The following is a 15630-nucleotide window of genomic DNA, read 5'->3' on the forward strand; positions in this document are numbered from 1 at the left end:
GAAAGGTCAGTTTCAAATCCAGAAACCTAGGTTAACACTAAGTTAGGCTGCCACATTCTTTTCTTTGGGTGCTTAACCCAGACAGCACTTCCATCTTACAACAATTTCCAATGTGATCAACCACTAATCAGTTAGTTCCTCAGCATTCGACTGAAGAGTTCCTGATAACCTGATGGAGACATACTTGCTCTGGCTTCAATTAGCATGCTGTCAAGCATCCCTCTCCACGCTTAACGTGGCAACGGAAAACCCGAGTCTTTCTCTTCTTTTGATTCAACCATAAATATGCACTCACAAAGGGGAAGAGCAGACACTGCTTTTTAGTAAACATTCATTTTCTTTCCCTCCCTTTTCCAATGCCAAGTTCATATTAAAAACTTTAGAAACATTAAAATGGAAGGGTCTCCCACTTAGAAAATAATTCTCACTCCAGGCCACTCTATCAGGTAGGATTGCAGTACCATGCTTGTTTCAAACTCACACCCACAGAGGGATAAAACGACAAAATAAAACTTGATATTCTGATAGAACATGAACATTTCTTAAACCATCAGGAGCAAACCTCAGTTAAAAGCTGGGTGTTAAAAAGCAGCAACATGGGAAATCTGGGGAGGTATTGAAGTCACTGAAAGCTTAGTGGGACTGCGGAGGGCTTATTTCTCACCATGTGAGGGGTTGCATAGACTGCTTAAATTCTCCTAAACCCAAGAGAATAACATTTGTATTCCAACTTCAAGATGTTCTAGAATATCCCTTTTCCTACCATTAGTATCAAAAGAACTTATCAACAAAAGAATAATCCTTTAAAGAAGTGATTTGTTCCCAAGTTCCCACAGTCCCTGTGTATCTGTGGGAAACACAAAATCCTACCATACTGGGATAAGATCCCTCTAATTGCCTTTGTCCAGAAGCATAGTATGAGGGGTATACATTTTCAATACGGGGAATTAGGTAGCAAAAGTTTAAGGAAATCAAGCACTGATGTTACCATGATTTTATTTCTATACCCTAATCCATTGCTGTTTCCAACTGGAGATTTAAATTTTTTTTTTCTATCAACCCTGGTGAAGCCAATAATACGTAACTATGACAAAGGATATATTGAATCAAAATACTAAAATCTTTAAAAAAAAAAAAAAAAGAAGAAACTGAGAGTCTCAGATATTGCAACACATTGATTCATGAGTGAGAAACTTAGACTAAGTCCTACGTATTTTCTAAACCCAAAAAGCATAACTGATATTGCAGAAGACCAATTTAGCTTTAAATTAATGCTTCACTAGAGGTCAGTCAACAGCAACACAGGTATCTGATTAAAAGCGCTAAGGACATTCCACAGGTGTTTGTTTTTGCCAACATGAGAGTCAAGCAAGGTTTTAGTAATGAGATTTATAGAACTTGAAGCTCCGGGCCTGCTTACCACCACTTATCCTTTTGATAGTCTAGGTTAAAAGGAGAAAAAAAACCCATGTTTAACTAGACTAACTTTGGATGTATAAATCCCATTCTCACCCTTTGAAGGTGTGAGCATAGAGAAAACACAGAGTTTAGAAACCACACTACCCTTTGAAGCCTAAATCTATGTTAATTTGAACAATATGCATGCTAGCTGACAGGCACATCTGCTAACCCAAATCCAGCAGCTTCATGCAAAGCACATAGGACATTCATGACATATGAACAGATCTAAAAGCAAACACTGTAGGTATCTTAAAACAGTATCAGGAGGCAGTAATATAGAAGTCTTTAAACTGACCTATATCAGCAATGATCTACTAGTGCAAACGCCAGACTACACAGCAGAAAGCAGCCCTCAGGCTCTAAAAAGCACTTTTTCTAGTTTACTCCTGACAAAAGGTCTAAGGAACTAACTACAGACTGCCATGGAGAACGGCTCGGAGGCCAAATGGATATGTATGCCTCTGTGGTGAAGGGAGTGCATATGATTAGAAAATATGTGGCATTTGATGAGAAAAACTGAACACTGTAAAAGGTATTTTCATAATCAAATCAGTGATCAATTCCACCAAGACACAAATCCAAACTAAATAAACTTTTGGGAAGGTCAGGAAGGAGAGCAGACTCCACCAAACAAAATCTAAACAAATAGCCTAAATTTAGTAAGCACATCATAAATCTACCAATTACATAGCACAACACAGAAAATATCAAGGAGAAAGAGGAAAATGCCATCTGTAAAAACGAAGTAACATTCCAAGTCAAAAGTATTACTGGTTTATAGATCAGCAGAGAGCTCATTTTACACAGCAATGGCAGGCACTCTAGACAGTTCAAATATGCAGAGATACAGGACACTAATTCACCTTAAAGTTTACTGTACAAATTCCTTCCTACATTAGGCCAGTGCATCAACAATTCCAATTGCCTTGGTTTTCTCCCCAATCTGTTCCTGGCAAGCAGCAGCACATGTACAACTCCTGTCTCCCTATGACTTCCAATGAAAAATATTCAATTTCTCTATAAAGAATATTTGGTAAAGGAAGCTGCATTAAAAACAAGAAGACAAATTCAAATTGCATCATCTTTTCCATAGCAAGAAATACCATGAAGACCAAAGACTATCACATCAAATGATCTGTAGCTTGGTGGCATTTTCAGTTACACAACTTGGCTTAGAATGCTTTCTAGCCCCTTGAAAAATTTTTTTCCTCAGCAAAAGTGTTGAGTGCTAGGATCCTGAATACCACTTATCCTGAAATCTGGGATAGTCAAACACCCATAAGAATAGGACTCCTAATCCATTTTTTTAAAAAAAATTCTTAGAAACCTGAAAAACCTCTGCCTAGAAGCTAAAGCCACCAAAGATGAACAATCTGTACCTGTGGGCTAGGCTTGCTCACCCTCATGACACCAGTACTGTTAAATTCACAAGCTCTAATCTCTGAAGTCATATAGGTTTGCAAAAATTAAGGATGCAGCTGTTTCCCTTTAGATATACAGATAAAAAGCAAGTCTTACATTCATAATGTAATTTAAAACACAATATCCTAAAAATACCCAATCACAATTTCATTGTTTTCAGTATCCTCTAGCTCCATGGCTTCTCCCAGAACTACTCTCATATATGGTCTGGGCTTTCATAGGCAGGATATACAGCACATCCCCCTTCCCTTCAGAGACCCTGAGACTGCTCTCACTTGAACACTTTCCCAAAGCCCAACTTGAAAAAAAGACACACCCAATTCTGTAGGGCAGAAGCCAGACTTGCTCTCCAATCCTTCTTCCGCAACCCCACCTTTGTTCTGCATCAAAAGGAAAAGGGGGGTAAAAGTTTTTATAATGGAGTCCAGAGTCAGGGCACTGGCTACACTTGCCCAAACTAGAATTTAGAAGGCTACCAGTCAATTACAACATAAAGAAATGGGAAAATACCATGTTAAACACATGCCTCTTCCTTCCTTTATGTTCTAAAGGCCACACCGTGTTCTCTCTAGTAGACTGTTGGGAAATGAAAATGGTGAGGGACAGGGAAGGAAAGATAAAACATGATTTTTAAACACACATACTTAAAAACGCACATACCCACACTTACATACACACTTAAAGGTCTCAACACTTCAAGTGGCCGGAGCCTATCAGAACTCAAGGCCAAAGCCTACCCTCCCATCCCCCCTACACACCCCCCACCCTCCAATCCCACCCCCCAGGAGTCATTGCTATGTATCTCATACACACAGCAAAATCCCTATCCCCTCCCCAATGATATAAAAAAAACTAAACAGATAACTTACTTTCTTTAAATTATTTTTAAAAGTCTCTTAAAAGATTTTGACGTTTAAATACTTCCTCTCTTCTGATAATATTAAACACCAAAAGGATCCACAACTGTTTGATAAAACCAACCCTCCATATTTCAGTCCTGGCAAGAAGAGGGAAGACATCAACTCTAATCGATCTAATTAGGAGGTGGAGAGGCCAAGAACAGAGAAAGTACTCTTAATCCTTCACAGCTTAACACATTCTCACCTCTCTAATACCAGTAAAAACTATAATAAAATAGTTAAATTTCTGAGGCAGTAAATATAACCAAGCCCCTCTACCACCCTCCCACCTGCATGTCAATATTCATTTATTCCCTAGTCCAAGAAGGGTGACGTATTTCATGAGGGAAGTAATTTCCTTAGTCCAGAATCAGTAGTTAAAAAAAAAAAAAAAGTTGTTTTTATGGAAGTTTTTTTTCTCCTCTTCTTTTTCTTTACTTAGGAAGGGGTGGAAGTGGTGGAGGAGGTTCTGATGGTAGAGGTGGGAGCCGGGGTTTGTCTGTATTGCCAGACCTGGAGGACATTCCACCACCCCGTGGATTCAGATATTCACCATAAGAATGAACAAATTCAAATGCAGGGGGCTGAGTGGGCTGCACACCTTGGGCACTGAGAAGGGAGTGAAGCATATTCACAGTATCTTGATAGTCTATTGTCTGGGTTGTGTTGTGACCATTGGCCCCAGTGGGCCCTTTGTCCAGTTTCATATGAGGAACTCGAGTTTTACAGCTAGGCTGTGTAAAGGGAAGGCCACTTGTGTCTGAGCTATGCCCAGGCAACTGGGCCATTGTAGGAAGAGGAGGGAAGGGGAAATTTATGGAAGAGGATTTAGTACTCTTGGCAATCTTGGCTGGATGATCAAACACTGCCCCTCCAGTCTCTTCAGAGGGGCCCCTTTTACGAGTAGAACTGGAAGAGGAGAAAGAACTAGACAAGCTATAGGGTTTGTGTGCTAAGGTGCTTGTCTGGCTACTATGTTTTGGATCACCTGGACGTTTGTTCCCAGTACCAGCTGGAAGCTGTGAGTGAGAGTGCTTGTGTGAGTGGTGATTATGATGATGATGATGATTAGATGGGTGGGTCTTGTGCTTTTCTTTGTGCTCTCGGCTCTTTGTGACACTGTCCTCTACAGAATTGTGCTTGTCAGCTGCAGCATGGACTTTAATGCGCATTTTTACCTCCTCTGGTTTTGAAGAGGCAGCTTTATCTCCACTTGCCACTGGGATTCTCATTTTGAGAGCTGCTTTGTCAGGTTTTTCCAGAAAAGGCCGCTCAGGGTTTTCTGAGCCCTCTACGGGCATTTTCAGAATGACTGAAGAATGGCTATCATGGTGTGACAGAAGATTCTGGGCAGCATATGCATATTGTGACTTCACATTGGCCTCCATGTTCTCTAATTGCCTCTTTTGGGCAGCCAACTCTTCTGCATGCTTTGCACGGTATTCTTTCAGAGACACTTTAGCTGATGGCACACTCTTACTATTTTGCTTCTGGGAAATAAATGTATTCGAACCATCCTGTTGCAAAGAATGATCAACTCCTATAAGTGCTAAATTCTCACTAGTCCGATGACCCTGAGCAGGTTCCAGTTTAAAAGGGGGTTGGGAGGACAGCCAACGTTCGCCCTGCAACATCTCCACATTGCTTAAGTTGCTGGATGACTCTTCAGTGGCTGGAAGGGAAGGCACTGCACTTGTGGTAGAAGTTGACATGCTCATTAAACCTGCGATAGTTGTGTCTGAAGAGCTCTGGGAAATCATACTGAGAATTGTCTGCTCCGAAGTGTTTTCATCTGTTCCTCGATCATCTGCTTTTGTTTTCTTGGGAGCCTGGCATGCCTAGAATGAAGCAGATGACATCTCTTTACTTCAGGAAATTTATAAAATGGAAAACAAAAACAAATAAGCACAACCTAAAATAAGAAGACTGCTTGCTGAAACACTGGAAGTTTCAGATACTGCACAGGCAGTTGGCTACTCTGAGATCAATAATTATAACCACTAGAAGTCAGATTTTAAAAACCTTCAATCAAGAGTCATACAAACAGATCTCAAAGAGATCTCTTTACTCCCATGTTCACTGCAGCACTATTCACAACTGCCAAGATAGGGAAGCAGCCCAAGTGTCCATCCATCGATGGGTGAATGGATAAGCAAAATGTGGTACTTACATACAATGAAATTGTGCTTAGCCATAAAAAAAAAAAAAAAAAAAAAAAAAAAGAGGAGGATTCTGGGAAAATGTCAAGAGTAGAAAGCACCAGGAATCTGTCTCCCCACCTAGAAAACAATTGGACTGGCAGAATCTGTCTGATGTAACTATTCTGGAGTCCGTTGAAGGCTTGCAACTTTTGGGGCAAGCCTTGGACAGTAAATTGAGGTTAATTTATATCAGTTTCATCTCTCAGCACATCAGCAACTACCCATCTCCTACCCCAGCCACAATGAAGGCAGTTGTGCACCTGCTCCTGGAATAGCCTGCACACACTTTGGGGAAGCCAGTACCAGCAAAAGACTATCCTACAAATATCAAGCTCTGTGCTTTGACCCCTGATTGCAGCTTCTGATCACAGAGGTACAGACCAAGAGGCAAGCAGCCACTGTTGTTGTGCCTCCCTCCACTGTTGCAAGCTCTTCCCCTTCTGGCTAAAGTAACTTCCAGGGGATCTGAAGCACCTGCATCCTTTCTCTTCATTTTTTGCTTTTTTCCCCTTTGGGGAGCCAGACATTAAAGATCAGGACATTAGAAAACTTGGACCACACATTCCCAGGGAAAGGATCAGAAAAGAAGTGAGAATACCTTAAGTTTACACCTCAGGCTGATCCTCATCAGCGACACCATACAAAATCAAATCCACTCCACATCCAAAAACAATAACAAAAACAGAAAACCCTGGGAATCTGATTTCTAGAGTTACCACATTATTAGATTCAAATGGCCAGCATTCAACAAAAAAATCACAAAGCATTTAAAGAAACAGGAAAGTATGGCCCATAAGGAAAAAAAATAAATCAACAAAAAAATGCCCCTGGGAAAGACCTGATGGCAGATCTACTACACAAAGACTTTAAAATAACTCCCTTAGGGGAGTCTGCGTGGCTCAGTTGGGTGAGCTCCCGACTCTTAATTTCAGCTCAGGTCATGATCTCACGGTTCATGAGTTTGAGCCCCATGAAGGGGGCTCACTCTCTCTCTCTCTCTCTCTCAAAATAACATTGTAAAAAATTCAAAAAAAATAGTCTATAACTGTGCCTTTGTTTCCTACATGATTTAAGAGACTTAATACATTTTAAGGGAAAAAACACAATTATTAGTGTAAAAGCTAGTTATTACTGTAACTTTGGTTTGTAATTCAAATCTTAGTTTCTATATAATTTAAGAGCCTAATGCATCTAAAAGGATTATTAGTTTATGTTCTGGGGGCATGCAATGTTTAAAGATACAACTTTGTGACAGCCAACAATCAAAAGATGTGGGGACACAGCTAAAAGGAGGAGTTTTGTATGTATGTTACTGAAGTTAAACCAATATAAATTCAAATTAGTATAACTTTATGATGTTAAATGTAATCCTCATGAGAACCACAAAGAAAATAGCCATAAAATACACACAAAAGGAAATGAGAAAAGAATTTAAAATTTTCACTATGGAAAAATCACCTAAAAGAAGACAGTAATGCAAGAAATGAGGGACAAAAAACTATAAGGCATATAGAAAACAAATAGCATAAGCATAATGATATCATTTATAATTACTTTTAAGTGTAAATAGATTAAATTGTCAAAATGCATAAAAACATATGTCCAACTATATATACGCTCTCTACAAGCAACTGAGATCCTAAGACCCAAACTTGAAAATAGGAGGAGGGAAAAAAATACACCATGCAAACAGTACCCAAGAGACAGCAAGGGTGGCTAGTGGTATACTTTTTTTTTTTTTTAAGGTTCTAACTTTTTTTAAGTTTATTTATTTATTTAGAGAAAGAGAGAGAGAGACTGCATGGGTGTGTGAGTGGGGGAAGAGCAAACAGAGAATCCCAACCAGGCTCCATACTACCAGCTTGGAGCCCAACACAGAGCTCGAACTCACAAACTGTGATATCATGACCTGAGCCAGAACTGAGAGTAGGACATTTAACTAACTGAGCTACCCAGGCACCCCCCAAGGGTGGCTACACTAATATAAAACAAATACACTTTAAAACCAAAAAAGTTTTCAAAAAAAAAATAAAAAAGGTTTCAAGAGAAAAGAGCATTATATATTAATACTAGGCTCAATACAACAACTATAACTATTATAAACATTTACACACCCAATAAAAGACCATCAAAATACAGGAAGCAAAACCCACAGAATTGAAGGAAGAAATAAGACAGTTTTACACTAATAGGTGCAGACTTCAATACCTACCCACAACAATGGACAGAACAAACCAACAAAAGATAAACAGAGAATTTAAAAAATAAACCAACTAGCTCTAACAGACATATATGAACAAACACTCTACCCAACAACACTATAAACATTCTTCTCAAGTACACATAGGGCAATTACCAGGATAGACCATATGTGAGGCCACAAATTAAGTCTCAATAGATTTTTAAAAGACAGATACCATACAAATTAGCTTTTTTGACCACAACAGGATAAAGTTAGAAATCAGTAACAAAAGGAAAACTGGAAAATTCACAAAATTGTGGAAATTAAACAGCACTTTTTAAAAATATTTATTTATTTAAGAGAGAAAAAGAAAGCTCAAGCAGGGGAGGGGCAAAGAGAGAGGGAAACAGAATCCCAAGCAGGCTCCGCCCTGCCAGCACGTAGCCCAATGGGGGGCTCAAACCCACAAACCGTGAGATCATGACCTGAGCCAAAACCAAGAGTCAGATGCTTAACTGCCTGTGCCACCCAGGCGCCTCTGAACAGCACTTTTAAACAACCAATGGATCAAAGAAGAAATCAAAGGGGAAACTGGAAAATACTTAGGGATGAATGAAAACAAAAACACAACTATCAAAATTTATGGGATGGGGGCGCCTGGGTGGCTCAGTTGGTTAAGCGTCCGACTTAAGATCATGATCTCATGGCTCGTGAATTCGGGCCCCACACTGGGCTCCATGCCGACCGCTCGGAGCCTGGAGCCTACTTTCGATTCTGTGTCTCCCTCTCTCTCTGCCCCTCCCCTGCTCGCACTCTGTCTCTCCCTCTCAAAAATAAAACAAAACATTAAAAAAAAAATTTTTAAATTTATGGGATGTAGCGAAAGCAGTGCTAAAGGAGAAATTTATAGCTATGAGCACTGACATTTAAAAAACAATAAAGATCTCAAATTAACAAACTAACCTTATAACTTGAGAAACTAGAAAAAAGAACAAACTAAAGCCAAAGCAAGAAGAAAGGAAATACCAAAGATTAGAGCAGAGATAAACAAAACAGAAAACATAATAGAGAAAAATTAATAAAACTAGAAGTTGGCTCTTTGAGAAGATCAAAAAAGTTAAACCTTTATTTAGCTAAATGGTCTGAGAAAAAAACAGAAGACTCAAACCACTAAAATCAGAAATAAAAGTGGAGACATTGCTACCAATTCTACAGAAATAAAAAGGATTATAAGAGTACTTTGAACAATCATATGCCAACAAATTAGATAATCTAGATGAAATGGACAAATTTCTAGAAACACAAAACCTACCAAGAATAAACCATAAAGTGTAGAAAATCTGAACAAATCTGTCTAGTCAGGAGACTGAATCAATTAAAAAAAAAAAAAAAAACTCCCAACAAAGAACAGCCCTGGACCTGATGGCTTCACTAGTGAATCTCAACAAAACGTTTAGAGTAACACCAATCTTTTTTAAATTTTCCCAAAAATTTGAAGAGGAAGGAACACCTCTCAACTCATTCTATAAGGCCAGCATTACCCTGATATCAAAGCCAGACAAAGACACCACAAGAAAACTAGAGCGCCTAGGTGGCTCAGTCAGTTAAGCGTCTGACTTTGGCTCAGATCATGACCTCACGGTTCATGAGTTTGAGCCCCGTGTTGGGCTCTGTGCTGACAGCTCAGAACCTGGAGCCTGCTTCAGATTCTGTATCTCTGTCTCTCTCTGACCCTTCCCTACTCTCTCTCTCTCTCACAAAAGTAAATAAACATTAAAAGGAAAGAAAGAAAATTATAGACTAATATCCCTTATGACCATTGATGTAATAATTCTCAACAAAATACAACAAACTCAGAGCGCCTGAGTGGCTCAGTCGGTTAAGCGTCCGACTTCAGCTCAGGTCATGATCTCACGGCTTGTGAGTTTGAGCCCCGCATCGGGCTCTGTGCTGACAGCTCAGAGCCTGGAGCCTCTTCAGATTCTGTGTCTTTCTCTCTCTCTCTGCCCCTCCCCCACTCACACTCTGTCTCTCTCTGTCTCGGTCTCTCAAAAATAAACATTAAAAAAAAACCCTAACAAACAGAATTTATTAGCAGCATATTAAAAGGATTATACACACTATGACCAAAGGGATTCATTTCTGAAATGCATGAATGGTTCAACATACAAAAATCAACCATGCAATACATCAAACACAATAAAGGAAAAAACCACATGATCGTCTAGATACAGAAAAAGCATCTGACAAAATTCAATACCCTTCCATGATAAAAACACCTAACAAACTAGGACTAGAAGGAAACTACCTCAAAAAAAAAGCCATATACAAAAAACCCACAGCAAATATCACATTCAACAGTGAAAAACTGAAAGCCTTTCTGCTAAGATACAGAAAAAGTCAAGGATGCCCACTCTTATTCAACAAAGTACTAGAAGTTCTCATCACAACAACTAGGCAAGAAGTGCATGGGTGGCTCAGTGAGTTGAGCATGTGACTCTTGATTTCAGTTCAGGTCATGATTCCAGTGTCATGGGATCCACACCTGCATCAGTCTCAGCACTGAGTGTGGAGCCTGCTTAAGATTCTCTCTCTCCCTCTGCCCCTCTCCCCTGCTCGCATACACTCACACTTTCTCTCTCACACTCAAATTAAAAAAAATAAAAATAAAAGAACTAGGCAAGAAAAAGGAGTAAGTATTCAAATTGGCAAAAAAGTAAAATTATCTGTTTGCAGATGATATAATCTTGCATAGAAAACACACACACACACAAAAAAAATGAATTCAGCAAAATAGCAGGATACAAAGTCAACACATAAAATTCAGTTGCATTTCTATACATGAAGAATCTGTAAAGGAAATAATGAAATAATTCTATTTACAATAGCATCAAAAACAAAAACAAAAACGAATGACTAACATAACAACTTGTACAATTAAAACTGCAAAACACTGTTGAAAGAAATTAAGACATAAATGAAAACTCGTCCCATGTTCTAGATTCAAAGATTTAATATTGTTAAAATGTGAGTATTATTACCCTAAGTAATTCACAAATTCAATGCAATCCCCACCAAAATCCCAATGATGTTTTTTGGCAAAATAGAAAAGGCTACCCTAAAATTCATATGGGATCTCTAAAGACCCCAAATAGCTAAAACAATTTGAAAATGAGTAACAAAACTGGAGAATTCACACTTCCTGATTTCAAAACTTACTACAAAGCTACAGTAATCACTGTACAGTAATACAGTGTGGTACTGGCATAAAGAGACATACAGACAAATGAACAGAATAGAAAGCCCAGAAATAAATCCATGCAATATATAGCCAAATGATTTCTGCCAAAGGTGCCAAGACCATTTAACGGCAAAAGGATACTTTTTTTTTTTTTTTTTTTTAATGTTTATTTTGAGAGACAGACAGAGCATGAGCAGGGGAGGGACAGAGAGGGACAGAATCCAAAGCAGGCTCCAGGCTCTGAGCTGTCAGCAGAGCCCAATGCAGGGCTCAAACCCACAAGCCACGAGATCATGACCTGAGCCAAAGTCAGACTCTTAACCAACTGAGCCATCCAGGTGCTACAGGATAGTCATTTCAATAAACAGTGCTAGGAATACTAGATATCCACATGCAAAAAAATGAAATTATACCCTTGCCTAATACTACATACAAAATTAACTCAAAAATGGATACAGAACTTAAAACTCTTAGAAGAAAACACAGAACAAAAGCTTCACAACAGTGGATTTGGCAACTTCTTGGATATAATATCAATGGCACAGATAACAACAAAAAGAACAATCTGAACTTCAAAAATTTTTTTTATTTTTCTAATTAAAAAAATTTAAGAATCACTTCAAAAAATTAAAATTAAAAACAGCAATTCCACTTCTGGGTACATAACCAAAAGAATCAAAAGCAAGGTCTTGAAGAAATAAATACTTGTACACCCATGTTCACAGCAGCATTATTTACAATAGCTAAAATATGGAAGCCACCCAAGTGTCCATCAACAGATGAATAGTTAAGGAAAATGTGGTACATACACACAATGGAATATAATTCAGCCTTTAAAAGAAACAAAATTCAGTAAGCTACAACATGGATGAGCCTTGAGAACATTATTGTAAATGAAATAAGCCACAAAAAGATAAAGACTGTGGGTGCCTGGGTGGCTCAGTCAGTTGAGCGACTGACTTCAGCTCAGGTCATGGTCTCACAGTTTGTGAGTTCGAGCCCCGCGTCGGGGCCTGTACTGACAGCTTGAAACCTGGAGCCTGCTTCAGATTCTGTGTCTCCCTCTTTCTGCCCCTCCCCCACTCATTCTCTCTCTCTCTCTCTGTCTCAGAAATAAACATTAAAAAAAAAAGATAAATACTGTATGATTCCACTTCTATGAGGTACTTACAGTAGTCAAATCATAAAGACAGAGAGCATAATTGTAGTTATCAATGGCTGGAGTTGGGGGAGGGGGAATAGGTAGTTATTTAATGGGTATAAAGTTCCAGTTTTACAAGATGAAAAGAATTATGGAGGTGAACGGTAATGATGGGTGCACAACGATATGAATATATTTAACACTACCGAGCTATACACTTAAAAATAGTTAAGATGGGGTCCCCTGGGGGCTCAGTCAGTTAAGCGTCTGACTTTGGCTCAGGTCATGATTTCATGGTTCGTGAGTTCAAGCCCCACATCGGCCTCTGTGCTGACAGCTAGCTCAGAGTCTGGAGCCTGTCTTCAGATTCTGGGTCTCCCTCTCTCTGTCCCTCCCCTGCTCCTGCTGTCTCTGTCTCTCTCTCTTTCTCCCTCAAAAATAAATGAAACATTAAAATAATTAAAAAAAATAGTTAAGATGGTAACTTTAATGTTATATGTATTTTACCATAATTAAAAAGAAAAAAAGATGGAAATCCAGCCATCTGCCATAATATGAACAAACCTGGAAGGCCTTTTGCTGTGAAATATGCTAGACACAGAAAGACAAAAACACTGCATGATCTCACTTATATGAGAAATCTAAAATAGTTAAACTCATATAGACAAAACAGATAGTGGCCTGGGGGGAGGAGGAAAACAAGGACATGTTAGTCAAAGGGTACAAAGTGCCAGTTATACAAGGTAAGTCCTAGAGACCCACTATACAACATAATGTCTGTAGTTTAACAATATAGTACTGTATATGCGAAAATTTGCTAAAGGGGTCAATCTCGTTAGGTGTTCTATCACCTGCCAAAAAAGTTACATTAATCTATACCAATGCTACAGGCAATTAAAAAAGTGAATCTGTGCATATCTAAAATCCATTTGTGAACGTCTATGCCTTATGACTGCATAGGACAGCAGTTAGTCCAAAAGCAAATTCCAGAAATATTGGTGAGGTGTGATGTGATTACCATGGTGACCTATGTACTCATAAGCCTCCTTTGAATCCTAGGCAAACTCATTTTCTACAATTCACTGAGCTCAGAAGAATGAAATTAAGTTTATCAATCTGGATTTCTGAGAATGCAGGGAACATCTTAAAACAAACTTTCTATCTGACACTAGGGGGAAAAAAGATTCCATTATGCATAAGTAAAACTTTGAAAAATATTTGAAATACAACTTTAGCCTACAATCTAAATAAAAACAAAGTTCTAAAATCCATTTAAAAAGCAAATAATGTCAGGGTGCCTGGGTGGCTCAGTTGGTTAAGTGTCCACCTTTGGCTCAGGTCATGATCTCACAGTTCGTGAATTCGAGCCCCACATCCATCGGGCTCTGTGCTGACAGCTCAGAGCCTGGAGCCTGCCTCATCCTCTGTGTCTCCCTCTCTCCTTACCCCTCCCTGTTCATGCTCTGTCTCTCTCTCAAAAATAAATAAACATTAAAAAAAACAAACTTAAAAAGCAAATAATGTCAAAGACAGCATGATACCAGCTCTAACCCTGCAACTCCATCTTTCCTGTACCAGAAGTCAACACTTTTATGACTCAGAGAAGCCATACTTTTCCCAAAAGTCTCCACACAGAAAACACTCAACCAATGTTGCTAACTGACTATATCACAGGAGTTGCACAACACAAAACAAATCCTGCTATTACCTACCACCATGGACTTCTGGGCCAGTATCCAAGCTATAAAGCTATCAGTATATAACTAAGAAAAGGAAAATTCCAAACATGGGGTACGTATCCAATTCTGCTATATTCACTGTGCAGTCAAAAGAAAAAAAAATAGTTTTGTACCGCAAGCTGACAGCAAAAATTCTTACCCTCCAATTCCGAATTCGTTTGAGCCTGTTGGGAGTTTTCTCCAGAATCTGTAGAAATTCATGTGTCAGTTCTACAAATGAAATAGAACATTTGAGAAAAACTTAAAGCACAAGTAAAAACCAAGAATAACCTCAACTAACTATTTTCTTCTGAATCAAGTCACTTTGGGCCAGATATGTGACAGATCAAGAGCAAGTGCTTTCAAAGGTCCCTTACTCTAAAACTTACCATCTAAAAGTTCCAAGGTCACAGTGGCGTCAACATACTCCCACCAGTGCTTCCCATCAGTTGAGACTGGGATCTCCCAGTTGGACCACTTGCAAGCCAGATGAATGCAGACACAGGCCACCACAGGAGGTGTGTACTGCAGGCTAAATGTGGTCAAATGCAGGCTGACATCAGAGGGAAGGAAACAAGAGAGTGTCATGAGCTCTTAATTCTGAACCCAAAGTTAAAACTCTCCATTATTTAAAAAGAAAAAAAAAAGTTAAAAAAAAAAAAAAAAAAAAAAAAAAAAAAAAAAAACCACTGGGGAGTAAAAAGGGCAAGAAATATCCAGTGCTCTGATCCAGCACTCAACATGACTTTCCATTAACCCACCTGCCCACTCAGGTAACATTTCTAAACATTTTGGCTACACATCACTCAATCCACATACTGACGAAGGACAAGGACCAGGACCAGGACCAAAACCAAACAGACAAGGAACTCTGTTATTTAAAATAAGGATCTATTAAAATAAGCTTCTTCTGAGAAGAAGCTTAGAACTTAAGGAAAATTATAAGATTTTGGCTATGTGTAACCCCTAAACCAAATACTTAAAACCCCCTTAAAATTATCTGGTCTCTTGCCAATCACAGGTCTGGTCCACTTAAAATAACGAATAGACAATCACTCTCTTAATTGTGAATGTGGCTGATTGATGGTTTACTTCAAAAATGTCTCCTATCAGGCTATAAAAGTGAACTTCTTAGTCCCGGCAGTCAACAGAAGTTATCTTTGGTTTCCATGAACAATCAATTAGAGATGAGAATGAGCAAATAATTTGGTAATACAAGTTATATATTAATTATTTTAAAGCAAGAAAAAAGAAAATTATTATAACTCTTTACACATATATATATATATGCCCATTTATCTGGAATGGAGGAAGAAAAAGGAAGTCTTTTCATTATCATAATTATTGCAGAATCCTCCAAATTAG

General features: G+C 38.7%; 1 protein-coding gene across 2 annotated transcripts in view; it reads right to left on the minus strand.

The window, feature by feature from the left end:
* Nucleotides 1–2774: 2774 nt before the first annotated feature.
* Nucleotides 2775–15630, minus strand: part of CCNT1 (cyclin T1) — a 29946-nt gene continuing 17090 nt past the window's right edge. Inside the window, exons 7-9 of one of the 2 annotated variants that reach the window (XM_060657786.3) lie at nucleotides 14655–14818; nucleotides 14426–14496; nucleotides 2775–5620 (exon numbers count right to left, since the gene is read on the minus strand). In XM_060657786.3, coding sequence (XP_060513769.1) covers nucleotides 4217–5620; nucleotides 14426–14496; nucleotides 14655–14818 — 1639 coding nt within the window. In that variant the 3' untranslated portion in view covers nucleotides 2775–4216. The remainder of the gene's footprint in view (nucleotides 5621–14425; nucleotides 14497–14654; nucleotides 14819–15630) is intronic. The other variant, XR_013556772.2, reaches the window with a different exon arrangement.

The sequence above is a fragment of the Panthera onca genome, chromosome B4 (genome assembly GCF_046562875.1).
Source record: "Panthera onca isolate mPanOnc1 chromosome B4, mPanOnc1 haplotype 2, whole genome shotgun sequence".
In the NCBI taxonomy this organism is placed as follows: Eukaryota; Metazoa; Chordata; class Mammalia; order Carnivora; family Felidae; genus Panthera; species Panthera onca.